Source organism: Miscanthus floridulus, chromosome 6, assembly GCF_019320115.1.
Source record: "Miscanthus floridulus cultivar M001 chromosome 6, ASM1932011v1, whole genome shotgun sequence".
Classification (NCBI taxonomy): domain Eukaryota; kingdom Viridiplantae; phylum Streptophyta; class Magnoliopsida; order Poales; family Poaceae; genus Miscanthus; species Miscanthus floridulus.
In genome coordinates, this window is record NC_089585.1 from 252,927 (window position 1) to 267,940 (window position 15,014).

A 15,014-nucleotide genomic window follows, 5' to 3' on the forward strand; every position below is an offset into this window, starting at 1 on the left:
CCTCTAGTTATCGTAAGCTAGAGCCCGATTGAGGAGCCCTATCAAAGAGGGCCTAATACGAGCAGCTAGATTCCACGGATCATGGTCATCACTGATCGCACGCAGTTCCAGTTAAGTTAACTATAAATGTATATACGTGATAAATATATACTCCTATACATAGAAATATAGATTCTTCACTTCCCTTGTATATATAATCATTCGTTCACACGACGACTTGGTCACAGAACTATTAATTCATGCATTGTTCGTTGAAAACGAAAATGGAAATGGAAAGGAAACGAAACGTGTGGCGGAAAAGCTCAAACATGTCTGCGCGATGGAGGTTGTTTGATCGTGTCGCATCCCATGCATGCATTAATTTGCGTAGCGTATGCAGGAGCGAGGAGGATACTGTACATATTAAGATCGAGAGGTCTTTCTTGCTTGCGTCACATCCATCCTACTACTACTATATATGACTTTGTTCTTGCACATCCACTGGGGTGCTGTTTAATTGCACCTCATTTTGACAAAAAATTTAAGATTACTCGTTACATCGAATCTTTGGACGCATGCATGAAGCATTAAATATAAATAAAAAATAAAACTAATTACACAGTTTAGACGAAATTCACGAGACGAATCATTTAAGCCCAATTAAACTATGATTGGACACTAATTATCAAATAACAACGAAAGTGCTACAGTGCCATTTTCCAAAAAAATTCACGAACTAAACAATGCCTGGTTAATTGCTTGCTTGGACTTGTTCAAATACAGCATCCATCAGTGGCAGCAGTAGAGAAGCTACTGCATGCATGCATGCGATCTCCATCCATCGAGCTAGACTGCTTTCAATTCACTTCGTTCCTTGCTTGACCTCTTCTCGTTTTGACAAACCTACGCAAGAGGGAATTTTTTTAATTAAACTGTCAAATCATTCCCAAAAAAAAACTGTCAAATCAAACACTTAATTCAGTTACTTCTCTTTCATCTCTGTCTGTCTGTCTGTCTATATATATATATATATATATATATATATATATATATATATATATATACACGTGCGGTCTACCTGCTGGTCACCAGATTGAAGAGACGACGTTGCATTGCATGCACTTGAATTTTGCCCCAATTGATCCTTCCATCATATATATAGACCATTTTGCAACCAGATAAAACCCTAGCTGATCGATCCATCCATCCATCTGCCGATCAAGCCCGCCCATCCATCCATCCATCGAGCTCCGACTCCTCCGATCCATCAGCAGGTAGCTAAGTCGTCGATCGTTTAGACATGGAGCAGCAACCCCAGCCCTTCTCCAGCGCGACGACCACGTCGCCGTCGTCGTCACAGCGCCGGGAGCTGCAGGGCCCGCGCCCGGCGCCGCTCAAGGTCCGCAAGGACTCCCACAAGATCAGGAAGCCCCCGCCACCACAGCCGGGAGGAGGAGGAGGAGGAGGAGGACCCGTCCAGCAGGTGCGCCAGCCGGTCATCATCTACACGGTGTCGCCCAAGGTCGTGCACGCGGAACCCGGCGAGTTCATGTCCGTCGTGCAGCGCCTCACGGGCGCGCGCGGCACCACGGCATCCTCCTCCTCCCTGCCGGTGCCACCGCCAACAGGGACGACGACGACGACGGAGCTACATCATCATCAGATTCAGATGACGTCGTCTTCGCTCCCGTTCCCATTCCCGTTCTTGGGCGGCCACCACGTGCACGCGCCGCCGCCGTCGTCCTCGGCACAACTACTCCCGCCGGCGGCACCACACTTACCGTTCCAGCTGCAGCAGCAAGCACCCGGAGGGGCAGCACCTCCGCAGCACGATCACCTGATGATCCACCAACTCTCACCCGCGGCACGCCTCTCCGCCATTGAGCAGGCGGCGGCGGCGTCTGCGCGGAGTTCCGGCGGCACTGCCACGGCTGATGTTGGACTTGGAGGAGGCCTGCTGCCGCCGTTTCCGAGCATCCTGTCGCCAGGGTCGCTCCCGGCGATCCCGCCGAGCTTCTTCTCACCTCCGGCTTCGGCCGGTAACTCGTACCCGCCGGGCATCAGTCTCTTTGGCGGGCTCATCAGCCCGGCATTTCTTGGTAACGAAACCACCGGTGGTGGTAGCATGAGCATGAGCATCGCCGCCATTGCCGGTGCAAGTCATCAAAGTGTGATGTCGTCGCCGTCGACGGTGACTCCATCTCCATCTGCCGGTGCGTACTATTGGGATCTCTTCAACAACCAGCAGCACTAGCAGCTACCTAGCTGTTGCCACAGGAATTGATCGAACGAAGCTTATCATCAATGCAAGGAAAATGACAAGAGAGTTGCTGAATTGGTCGTACCGTACGCGGTCGTTCTTGGATGACATCCTGCATGAGCTTAGAACGCACGAGATCGAGTCCACTGACCAGTGGACGGGCGACTGGGTTCACCATTATTTCCTTTCCCACTGACAAACAACACAGAGCCACCAGCTAGATAGGTTAGCTACATACATGCCGGTATGTGATTAACTGTGTAGGAGTATTAGCTAGCTCAATTATTCATCCATTGCTACTACTGCTTTGTTAGATATATTATTCATTTTTTTATGAGACACCCCATTTAATTTGGAGGTGATCCATCGGATTAATAAGATCTACAGGGGATGATTTCCCATGATATTATATTCTTTTGGTGACATAAACATCCCTACTATCCACATTTATGAATTCAACAGCATGTGAAATGAATCGATTCAGTTCCAATTTTCTTTGGTTTCCTTTCACGCGTGATGTTGTGGCTATGTGAATTAATACGACGACTAGTTGTAGTTGTGTAAAATCGCTCACAAAGGTTCTTGTTCATTGATAGTTGCATCTTGCATGTATATGGTTGTGGTATTGTAAAAAGCAACCCAAAATTATCTATTAAGAATATATAGAAAATTGAACTACTCAAAAAGTGTGGTAGGATTACGAAAACTATCATAGAAACTACACTATCAAAAACTAGTTTTCTAAAACACACCTTTAATTTGAAAGGTACAATATAATCAACATTAAAAAGGATGAAGCCTTAAAATGTGTTGTTTTGGGAGAATGAGCACAAATGCATATGTATGTTTTTGTGATACATATTACAATAGCAACATATTTTTTTGTGAAATTCACTCAAAAGGTAGGTAATGGAAGTCTATCTACAGGAAAATAAATATATATAATCAACATTAAAAGGGATGAGCAAGTACTCCCTATATGTACACATGTGCATAAGAACTGGAAATGACATTTCTCTTCTACTTTACTAACAACGCTATCTTGTGATATATATATATACTTCAAAAAATAAAGCTCCTTCACTAATGGATCGTGTAACAATGAAGAAAGTCTTACATCTAAAAGATGCATTATTCTGATGACAAACAAAATGTATGTATAATCAAAAACTAGTTTTTTAAAACACACTTTTGAAAGGTTACAATATAATAAACATTAAAGAGGATGAAGCCTTAAAATGTGTTGTTTTGGGAGAATGAGCACAAATAGAGGTTATGATCTTAGTCGAACGATCTTGTCTATCTGAATTTTAGTTCTAGACTCAATATAAATGCTCATGTCTCCCTCTTGTACTCCAAAAGGATCCAAGAAACTGTCGTATCCACAACATTTCTTGATAACATGCAATAGCATTTGTGTGTGTGGAGCCTTAAGCAAAGAAAGTGTTCATTGTCATTGTACAAAATGTGATTCAAAGAACAAAAGTATATCAATAGACCTAAACCTAAACAATTTTACTCAATTCTACATCCACACTACGTAAAAAATGATTTTTAGCAACGGTTCGATTTTTTGTAGGGGCGGCTGGTGATGGAGCCGCCCCTACAGTGGCGTGCTCGGGTGCCCAGACACCAGCCACCCCTACAAATGAAACAGCAGGGGCGGCTGGTGTTATGAGCCGCCCCTACAAATGGAGTCTGATTTGAAGGGGCGGCTCAATCACCAGCCGCCCCTGGAAATGGTATTTGTAGGGGCGGCTGGTGATTGAGCCACCCCTACAAATGGCCCCGTATTTATAGCTTCGATTTGTAGGGGCGGCTCAATCTCCAGCCGCCCATATAAATGCCCCCCATATAAAACAGATGCAGCACCTTCTTTCTCCTCGGGTCACTCACTCCAACCCGTGAAAGAAAGGTGGGGAGGCCTTCGACGCCTCCCAAAAATTGCTCTACTAAGGGGGAAGGTTTTGGTCTCAAATCCTTTGGTGGAGAGGTTGTAGAAGGTAAGAAAATGCTATTCCATACTTTTTTTGAAGTTTTAAGTGGTTGGTTAGTGAGTAATTAGAGTTTTGTTTTTCTCTCTTCTATGGTGCTTGAGCTATTTATGAAGCAAATTAGACCCAAGTTTTAAATGTACTAGGGTAAATTAGGGAGGGGAACAAGATCATACCCTTATTTGGTCCATGTTTCTTGATTTTAGTGAATAATTAGTTAGTTTTATGGATATTTCATGTGCATGTGGATCTAGATCTAGGGTTTGGTTTTTTTATTAATTTCAGTTTTTATAAATTTTTGTTTGATGAAATTGGACTAGGGTTTGTATGAAAGATATTGGGTAAAGTATAATTATTGCTAATTGTTGTCTTTGAAATTATTTATTGTAATCAATAAATATGTATTTTAATTATTTATGGATAAATGGGCCATTAATTAATTTTCCTTTACCATGGTGTGTTTGTATGCTTCATGTAATTATATTAGATTTATATTCATATATATCTGAAGTATATACAATTATTCTCAAGTAATTATTAATTTGTTTTATTTTTATATATATCTGAATAAGTAGTCATTTAATGTTTGTTTTATTGTTGTTGTAAAAGATGGAGTACAGGAACTCTTGGATGTATAGTTCGTTAAGGTTCAAGGCAGGTTTCCGTGAAGAGGTGGATAAATTTATTGAAGCCGCAAAGAAGCATGCAACGACATTGAAAGAGAATAAGGATATAATTATTTGCCCATGTAAAGATTGCAAAAACCATAGGCATGGATAGATGTGACTATCATAAGATCACATTTGATTATGCGAGGATTTGTTGAGGACTACACAGTGTGAATTCATCATGGTGAAATGGTTATTGTTAACGACTGAGGATGAGGAGGAATACGACGATGAAACCATAGAATCCCTGTCCCAATATTCAGCAGAGCTTGATGCATGAATGGATTTTGCGTTTGGCAATGAACAAGGTGGTGATGCTGGTGGTTGGGATGGTAACGACGCAGGTGGTGCCAATAATGATGGTGGAGCACATGTCGGGGATGAAGATGATTTGAAGGACATGATTCGAGCCCTTGGACCAGAGATTTTACTAAATAGCCCGAAAGGTCTAGAAAATTTAGAAAGGGATGACAAAAGCATCGAAGGAGACTGTGTATGGTGTTGAAAAGGGTTGTCCGACACATTGGACATTGCTACGTTTTGTGCTTGAGCTGCTCATCCTGAAGGCTAAGTACGGCTGGTCAGACTGTAGTTTTAATGATCTATTGCATCTCCTGTCATAGGTGCTGCCACAACCAAACTCAGTTCCTACCAACACATACCAAGCGAAGAAGGTCATAAGTCCATTGACAATGGGGGTTGAAAAAATCCATGCATGCCCCAACCACTATATACTTTTTCGTGGCGAAACGTTCAAGTCACTGGATAAATGTCCTCGGTGTGGGGCCAGCCGGTACAAGAACAATGACCTTTACGGTGGGGATGAAGCCTCCATGGGGAAAAAGAGGAATAAGAAGGGTACAAAAAAATATGGTACAAGAATCTTAGACCCCAGAGGACACTCCATTAGGCCACTGATGCAAAGTAGAGAAGAATTCCTGTCTTGATAACGTGGTACCTGCCAGTGACCGATCGCTTGAGACGTATCTTCCTAAACCCTAAAGAAGTCGCACTCGTGGTATGGTGGGATGATGAGCACAAGGTGGATGATGATAAGATTGCACACCCGGTTGATTGTAGTCAGTGGCAAAGGTTTGATGAGAAGCATAAAGAATTCAGCGATGACCCAAGGAATGTACGGTTTGGCTTGAGCATCGATGGAATGAATCCCTTCAATGAGAGAATGAGCGACCATAGCACATGGCCAGTGATCTTGACCATGTACAATATCCCAACATGGTTGTGTCAGAAGAGAAAGTACCTTCTCCTCACTATTCTTATTTCTGGCCCTAAACAACTAGGCATTGATATAGACATGTTCCTCAAGCCTTTGATGCAAGAAATGGAGAGGCTATGGAGGTATAGGGAGCAGATGTATGATGCATTCCGAAAGGAGGACTTCATATGTAGAGCAATAATATTTGTTACTACCAATGATTACCCCACGCTATTTGCTTTGTCTAGACTAGATCAAAGGGAAGATGGGATGATTGGTTTGCTTGGATGGTACTACATGGGTGTACCTTGATGCATCTAAGAAGATAGTTTACCTAAGGAACTGATGCTTCTTAAAGATAAGTCACAAGTACCGTAGCAAATTATTCTTTAGATTTTATGATAATGCCCCAGGAGATTGAACCCCCTCTGGAGAGACGTCATAATGGAGAACACGTGTACAGAATGGTGAAAAACATACACGTTGTCTATGGAAAGAAGAATCCAGATGGGACTGAATAGAGATAGAAGCACACCTCCCGTCGAAGGCGTACCTTTCAAGAAACAATTAATCTTCTTTTAGTATCTACCTTATTGGCCAGACTTGGAGGTCCCCCATGCCATTGATGCTATGCACATATAGAAGAATGTCTTTGAGAGTCTCATTGCTACCTTGATGGACACAAGGTAAGTTAAAGGATGATCTGAAAGCACGGAAAGATATGGTGCAGCTAAACGTGATGCCACAGCTTCACTCGGTACCTAAGGCTAATGGAAAATACACTCTGCCCGGGCATGCTTCAACCTAACATTAGACGAGAAGAGAGCTATATGCACTTTCCTGAGGGGGAATCAAAGTCCCAACTAGGTTTTCAACAAATGTGAAGAAGCTAGTATCGATGAAGGACTTATCAATAACACACTGCAAGGCTCACAATTGCCATGTGATGCTGACAGTGTTTCTACCTATTGCAATCAGGGCTATAAAGCCAGAGTTCTTGAAAATGGCCATCACCCACATGTGCTACTTCTTTTCGAAGATCTCACTAGAAGATGATTGGCAAGGAAGAGCTAAGTGACCTACATGAATTTGCTGGTGAAGACACAAAACCAACTGGAGATGTGTTTACCTCCTGCTTTTTTTGATATAATGCCACATCTCATGATTCACATGGTTCATCAAATACAGGCGCTTGGCCCTTGCTACTTGCATGAAATGTGGTCCTATGAGTGGTTCATGTCGGTTCTAAGTCGATACGTGCATAATCGAGCATACCCAGAGGGCTCCATGATAGAGGGTTACAGTACTAAAGAAGTCATCGAGTGCTGTCAAGAGTACCTAAAAGTATAGAAAGGGATTGGTAAACCCAATTCTCGTCATAAGGGTAGGCTGGTTGGGAAGGGCACCTAGTGGTAGAAAAGTGTTCATCGACCATGATTACAAAGAGGTGAGTCAGGCGCATTATAGTGTCTTACAGAGTACACAATTGATGCAACCGTATATTGATGAACACTTGGCTATCATTATGGCGGAGAAAAATGGCCATTCAGATTATTGGGTCATGAAACAACACAAGCAACGACTAACTACATGGTTGAAGGACCAAAACATACCGCCTGGAGAAACTATAGACTCTATTACCATCAGTAGGTTGGCGGAGGGGCCATCGAGACAAGTGACATCTTGGAATACTTATGACATCAATGGGTATATGTACTATACCCATGCAAAGGATAGTAAATATGTGAACCAAAACAGCGGCGTTCGAATAGAGGCTCTCAATGGATTAGGGTAAAAGATCCAATACTTTGGCATCATTAAAGAGATATGAGAACTTGACTATGAAGGGATATAACTGGTGGCCCTGTTTCGATGTCGCTGGATCAAACAACACCAACTGAAAGAGATCGGATTAAGAGTCATGGACCTCGAGAATCTAGGCTACCAAGATGACCCTTGGGTGCTCGCTTCATGTGTCGCACAAGTTTTCTATATGTCTGACCCACAAAGTAACCTCCCCCAAAAAAGAAGACAAAGCACGTGGTTGCCTCCGGGAAACAACACATTATTGGAGTTGATGGCGTGGACGATGTTGAAGCTTATAATAACTACGATGAGATACTACTATTCACAGACTTTCCTAAGAAGATCAGTATTGTAGAAAAGAACCTCCCCAAAGACATATTGCTATGAGAACAAAAAGGATGTCAAGGGGAAAGTCGTTACAGCGGGCTAGCTAGTTGTTTAACGTGGACTATTTTATGTAAATGTGTGTTTGTAAGACTTCATTTATAGATGCGTGTGAGACTATATATTTATGTACGTGTGTAAGACTACATATTTTTGTATATGTATGAGACTATATTTATGCATGTGTGTGAGACTACCCTTTGCAACATCCAGATGACTCTATTTGAAGTTGCAAATCTTGTTTGAAGTTGTCAATTATTAAAATTCAAAATTTCAACTGTTCAAATTTGGTTAAATGAAAATATGATCAAAATAAAAGTTGTACATATTGATTAGTTCTACAACTTTGGTATTCATGAGTTTTTCATCTGAAATCATTTACTCTTTCAAAATATTGTTTCAAGTTGAAATTGTTTGAATTTCAAAATTTGAATCGTTCAAACAAAGTCACATGACAAGATGACCAAAACAAAAGTTGTACATGTCAATGAGTTATACAACTTTTATGTTTATAACATTTTCATTTTATTTCATTTAATGTCATAAAATTGTAGTCGAAGTTTTAAAATTTAAATTTTTAATTTTTGTTTTTTTGTTTTTATATTGTTTTGACTACAATTATTTATATATATATTTATTCATATATAGAATAATACAAAATATTATATTTGTGCATATACATAATTTTTTTATATTACTTTGTATTTTTATGATAAAAAATATAGAATTTATAATTTAAAAAATAAAAACTATTTGTAGGGGCGGCTGGATCAGGAACCGCCCCTACAAATGCATTTGTAGGGGCGGCTGGATCAGAAACCGCCCCTACAAATAGTCCCAAGTATAAATAAGAGGGCGCATGGGAGTCAGACTATCTGGGCACTGTCTTCATCCTCCGACGCCGTTAGGCTACCCCGCGCCCGCGCCCGCCCACACCGGGCCCCCGGCGTCCCGCACCCGGCCCCCTGCCCCCGCGCCGCCACTGCACCCTCCCAGACCTCTCCCAACACCGGCGACCCCTCTCTGCACCCCTGGGCCATAGCGCGACATCCCCGAGCTACCACGGTGCCTAGGGTTAGAGCCTCGGCCGGCCGACACGCGTCGCCGCCCCATCTTGATCTACCCCCGGTGCTCCCTCCCCCGGTGAGCGACCGCGGTGCTCCCTCACCCTGTGAGCGCCCCAGTGCCTGAACTCTCCACCGTCCATGCGCTCCTCCCCTACCGTCCTCGCTCCCTTCCCCGGCCAGCTGACACGCCACCGCCGCCCCATCTCGATCCGCCCCCGGTGCTCCCTCCCTAGGCGAGCGCCCCGGTGCTTGAGCTCTTCGCTGTCCATGCTCCTCCCCCATGGAGTCCTCGCTCCCTCCCCCGAGCTCTTCACCATCCAAGTTAGGGTTTAGCGTGCGCGCACCTCCACCAGCGGGCGAGCAAGTTGCCAGTGCTGCCCGGTATCCGCGGTCCTCCACCGGCGTCCGTGCTCCTCCACAGCTCCCCCTACAAACGACAGGTTTGGATCCACCACTGCTCTGCTCGTTGAATGCTGCTCACTGCTTCGGCACTCCGATCCACCAGTGCTTAGTTATATGTGCATTGTCGACATATATGCAATACTACAAATTGGTTTGCTTGTACAACTGGGCATGCTTGTACAATTGGATGCCCCAATTTGGATCCACCACTGCTCCGCTCTTCTTGCTGCTTGCTACTCAAAATTGAAATAGGCTTCCAATTATAGAAGCTGTTAATGCTTATCTTGGACATGATGATGGCTATTTCGATTTTTACACGATGAGCAAAGTGCCTAGAGTAATGGGAACTATACATGATGTTCATGCCCATTTTGATTCACACTGAGCAAAGTGCCTTAGGTCAATGATGTTAGATTTTTAGGCGTAGGAGGAGCGCCCTTAGGTGCGGCAGCCGCACCTTACTTACGATTGTTGTCTGCAATTTTTGCTAGCTAATAATCAGTACACCCCCTCAGTGCATCCTCCCTATCTAATTAGCACTATTTCCTGTTGGTATCTGTGGACTAATTAGTAGCTTTGATGAGAACTTGGGTTATTAATTGAGACCTAAGGCACTTTGCAATGATGTTCCTATACATTCTTAATAGTATTATTTCCCATTTGTAGAAGATGTGGCACATGGATGAAGCTAAAGAACAAACTTGTTTATTAAGAACTGCATTTGATTTATTTTAGCTGTCCTACTTGAGTGCTTGTCTTGCTGCTTTAGTCTGTCTTAAGTGCTTGTACTCGTTTCCTGCCATTTGCAACAGCTCATTAGCTCATTAATCCTAGCTGTTCTGGTCCCAGATACATATAGAGCTGTCCATTTTTGGGAGATATGATTTTTTGATGTCACTGTCAGGTTTTCACCGTGTGCTATATAGTTCTGCAATTTTTTGTATTTCTACCATGTTAACATCAAAACTAGCTCTTGTTGCACACTATGTAGTTCTAGTGCTTTTCCTAAGCTTTCCAAAATGGTTAAGTACATAATTTACCATGGTCTACAACTCCGGCTATGATTTATTTTGACTAAATTGCTGTTGTCCAAATGCTCAGTTCCAGTTAACTTTCAGTTTAGCAGATAACCTATGAATCACCTCTTGATGAAAATAAAAGAGTTGTAGTGCTTTTCTTAAGCTTTTTAAAATGTTAAAGAACACACCTTTTCATGGTCTAGAACTCTAGATACGAGTGTTTAAAGTTAATGTCAAGATCTGTCCAAGTCTGAACAGATTTGCTGGTATATGATGTTTGGTCTTGTTATCTATTGTATCCACTTGAGATGATAATAAGAAATTTTTAGATAACTTAATAATCTTTCTAGAATGTTAAGGATCATGTTTGTTGGAGGAATAGAACTCTAGATATGCTTTTGTGAAGTTACTATCAGTTTCCTTTTCATACTACTACTATTTTCTCGGCTTACACTTGATTTAGTGTTCTGATCTGTGATGTCAAAGAATTCTAACTGAATTCTAACTGAGTTTTCGATTTCTACTACTACTCCAAACTGAATTCTAACTGAATTCTACTAGTACTACTCTATCTGTTGCTCTATCACTGGATATTAGATACTAGTCTTAACTGAATTTTGCCTAATGTTGCTGGTGCTCTACTATCTACTCTCTTCTCTCTTCTATGGCTCCTGCTGGCTGTTGTTGTGCACTTCTCTCTTACTGTGAGCTTCTACTCTTCTGTCTATTCTACTCACTGAGCAAATGCTTCTATGGCTTAATATGCTTTTCTTGGCCACCTTTCCTATCCTCTGTGTTTGGTAAACAGCTGCTGCCTATTTTGCCAACTCTCCCCTCTCCTCTTATCTCCTTTGTTTTGTCGATGATGAAATTGTCTAAGTCCATACATTATATGGAATATGAGCTGAATGATCAAGAACTTGTGAGAAACTTGGCATCATTACCAGCCGCCCCTACATTACCTTCTCCTCTCTTCTCTGTTATGATGCCTTGCTGCTCTAAGTTCATGATCAAATGATGATTGACATGTTTCTGAGGCCTCTACTACTGCTACTACTAGTTTTTTTTGATATATTGTTGTTTTATAGGACTTTTTTTGACATATTTCTAAAGCACACTTTCTTGCATCTATTAGAACAAAGCGCGAAATAATGTCGCGAACACCAGATAGTGCAGCCCGATGTCCCGAGCCTAATGAGCAGCCAACCCTTGAGGAGCAAGCACTAGAGGACCAGCTTACTCAGGAACAGTTCGATAACGAGGTAGAAAAGGATCTAGAAGTGATGCTTACTCAGGAGTAGTATGACGAGAAGCAAGGCCCCGAAGGAGAGGCTGCTGAAGGCGAAGAAGAAGAGGATAATGAGGACGATGACTCAGAAGAGGGATATGTAAGTCCCGAGGATCCTTTCTCACGTGAAGCCAACAGGAGGCCAACGGAGGAAGATTTGGACAAGGACTTTGACCCGAATGAGGAGGTAGGGAAAAAGCCTTAGCTTGTAAATTTTGCTAAAGCTTTGGCTGTGTTACCTCTGCTAACACTTTGACCTATCATATATACAGGTCCCTTTCGAAACTCAGAAAAGACGACGTCAATGTCCGCGACATCTCGCTAGACAAGACGGAGTAGATGAAAGGAGAGCAGAGGCAACAGCCACAGAGACGGATCACGATGCCTCTGCTCCACAACCTGAAGACAACCATGACTACCAATCCTAAGAGGAAATGAGGGGATAGAAAAGGAAATCTATATCTAGATAAGGCATGCTTTGTGATAACGGAGGTCGGGCCAGCAGGAGAGGTCCTTGAGCCGAAGGAATTAAGAGGACGATTCCGTAATACGATCGGAGCCCTAGTAAGAGATAAATTAAACCCATCAATCCTTAACTAAAAAGAGGTACCAGAGAACAAAAAGAATGAACTATGGGATAGGCAGCTGAGGGTCAATTTTAGATTTCCGGAGGGTAAGCACGAACTGGTAAAAAATACTTTCAGGATTATGGGAGAGTCATTCCGACATTGGAGGTCAGAGCTCAACATGAAGTATATTCAAAAGGGGTTAACTCCCTTCAAAGAGTTTGGCAAAATAACTCCTAGTCAATGGGAGGAGCTCATGGCTCAAAAGACTAAACCAGAGGCATTGGAGCTCAGTGCCCGTAACACCAAGCTGATGAAGAGGAACAAACACCACCATCATCTAGGCCCTGGTGGCTACTATACTAAGGAAGAGCAGTTTAGGAAGATGGACAAAGAGGCCGCAGCTACTGGGAATATCGATGTGATGAATTTGAAGGTACGCTCAAGGAACTGGATATATACGAGGAGTACAGAATCATCCGGTAGTAATCTTAAGTTTGATAAGCCAGAGACCCAAGAGGCGGTATCAAGGATACTGAAATATGCTAAAGACAAGGAGAAGGGCTTATTCAATCCTTCTAGAGAGAGGGACGAGCTTAGCCTTGGCTTGAGAAACAAGGAGCACACAGGCCGCACCATGGGGCTAGGGAAAAGGACGACCTAGAAGCAAGGATTCAAAGAGGACAGACACATGTACAAGAAACATGGTCGAGACCAGGAGACTAGTCTTAAGCTCCAAGTGAAGGCTCTAGTTGCGAAGGTGCTAGAGGAGCAAGGACTATGTACGGAGCCACGGATATTAGTGATGTCACCGAGAGAACTGGCATTAGTTGGCAGCCCTCTAAAAGTTCCTAGCAGCCAAGGTTCCACTACAGCCACAACCCCCATCGATCGCATACGGGAACCAACTAGTTGCACCTTGGTGTTTCTTAGTGGCCGATAGAACACTATGATGGAGGTGACAACGGGTGTGGCACATCCTCCCGGTGGCTTACACCACAATAATAAGATACCGCCGGACTACACTAGGGTCGAGGTGCATACCGTGAAGCCCAAGTTCATGCAGTGGAGGATAGACTATGCAACTCCCGAGGGGCTGGTGTTACTTGGGGATGTTATTGGGCAGTTCATCCTCTAGCACAAACGGGATATTATATTGACTGCTTCTTCGCCGCCTCCCCCTCTCCCAAATTTGGAGCGAGTTATTGAGGTTGGGGAGATATTTTCACCATCTCGTGACCACCACATACCTAAGATGCCACATTCTTCCCCACCTCCTAGCGAGCATGTGCCTGATGAGATGCCACAACCTTCTCCAGCTCATACCAAGCAAGTGCATGATGAGATGCCACAATCTTCTCAACAAGCACAGACGATACATGAACAACGAGTGCCTCCTGAAGAAGGTGATACACAAGAAGATGAGGACATGCCTGAATGGGAACTCCGAAAGAAGATTCCAATCAACATAAGGCCAGTTTATGTTCCGGTCAAAGATGTCTCATCGGTGTCCAAGTGGTATTCCCATGACTAGTTCAAGCCTAAGAACCAAGTTAAAAAAGTCCCATCACGGGGTTCTGAGGAGGCCGTAACTAGCAAACTCCACCAAATTGCAAAGCAGTATCCAAATATTGATGACATCAAATGGTCAAAGGATTGCCTGAAAACATATGAAAGAGGCAAGCCCTTCATACCAAACTGGGACATCCAGCGCCTACCACTTGGAATGAGAAGGTTCCATGATTGGTACTTGCATGTTCTCCCAATGAGCATAGATCTCGTACAAGTATGCTTCCCCACCGGCACATTTGGAAGCCCAGCCGGGAAAATTGTCTTTGACTTCAATGACATGCACATATGCTTTCACCTGGGAGAAATGGAGATGAATCTAATTCGCACATGGTGCTTGTAAGTCCTTGTCCTCCTGATATGATATGAATGTAATCTTTGAATTTTGTTGTAACTAACCCATGTCGTGATTTGTAGAATGCAAGTGCACATTGTCAAACAAATGCCAAGTCTGAAAGCCGGGTATGTAGACCCTCAAGCTATAGCCCAAACAAATTTTAATTACCCTAAATAGTGGACACTGGATGCCAAAGAGCTAGCTGCTGCAAAGACTCTTTGGGAGAAAGAGCGCATCCGTACGGTGAAACTAAAGGAAGAGTCCCTTAAGGTTGCGGCATACATTGCTCTGGCTTTCAAAAATCTACAACAACACTCTACTATATGGCTACCATACAACTTTGAAGTAAGTTCAACTATATACTTAAAGCTTTGTTCGATATATTTTATTCGATGCAAAAGAGCTTATCTAGTTTTATGATTAAATCCATACAGCAACCACTGGATTTGTATAGCCATC

The 15,014-nt window shown here is 43.0% G+C and overlaps 1 protein-coding gene across 1 annotated transcript; it reads left to right on the top strand.

Moving 5' to 3' along the window:
• The first annotated feature begins 1,279 nt into the window (after positions 1–1,279).
• On the top strand, positions 1,280–2,233 carry LOC136461474 (protein MKS1-like). Its single transcript, XM_066460744.1, has one exon. The coding sequence runs from the start codon at positions 1,280–1,282 to the stop codon at positions 2,231–2,233; it is 954 nt and encodes a 317-aa protein (XP_066316841.1).
• The last annotated feature ends 12,781 nt before the right edge of the window (positions 2,234–15,014 follow it).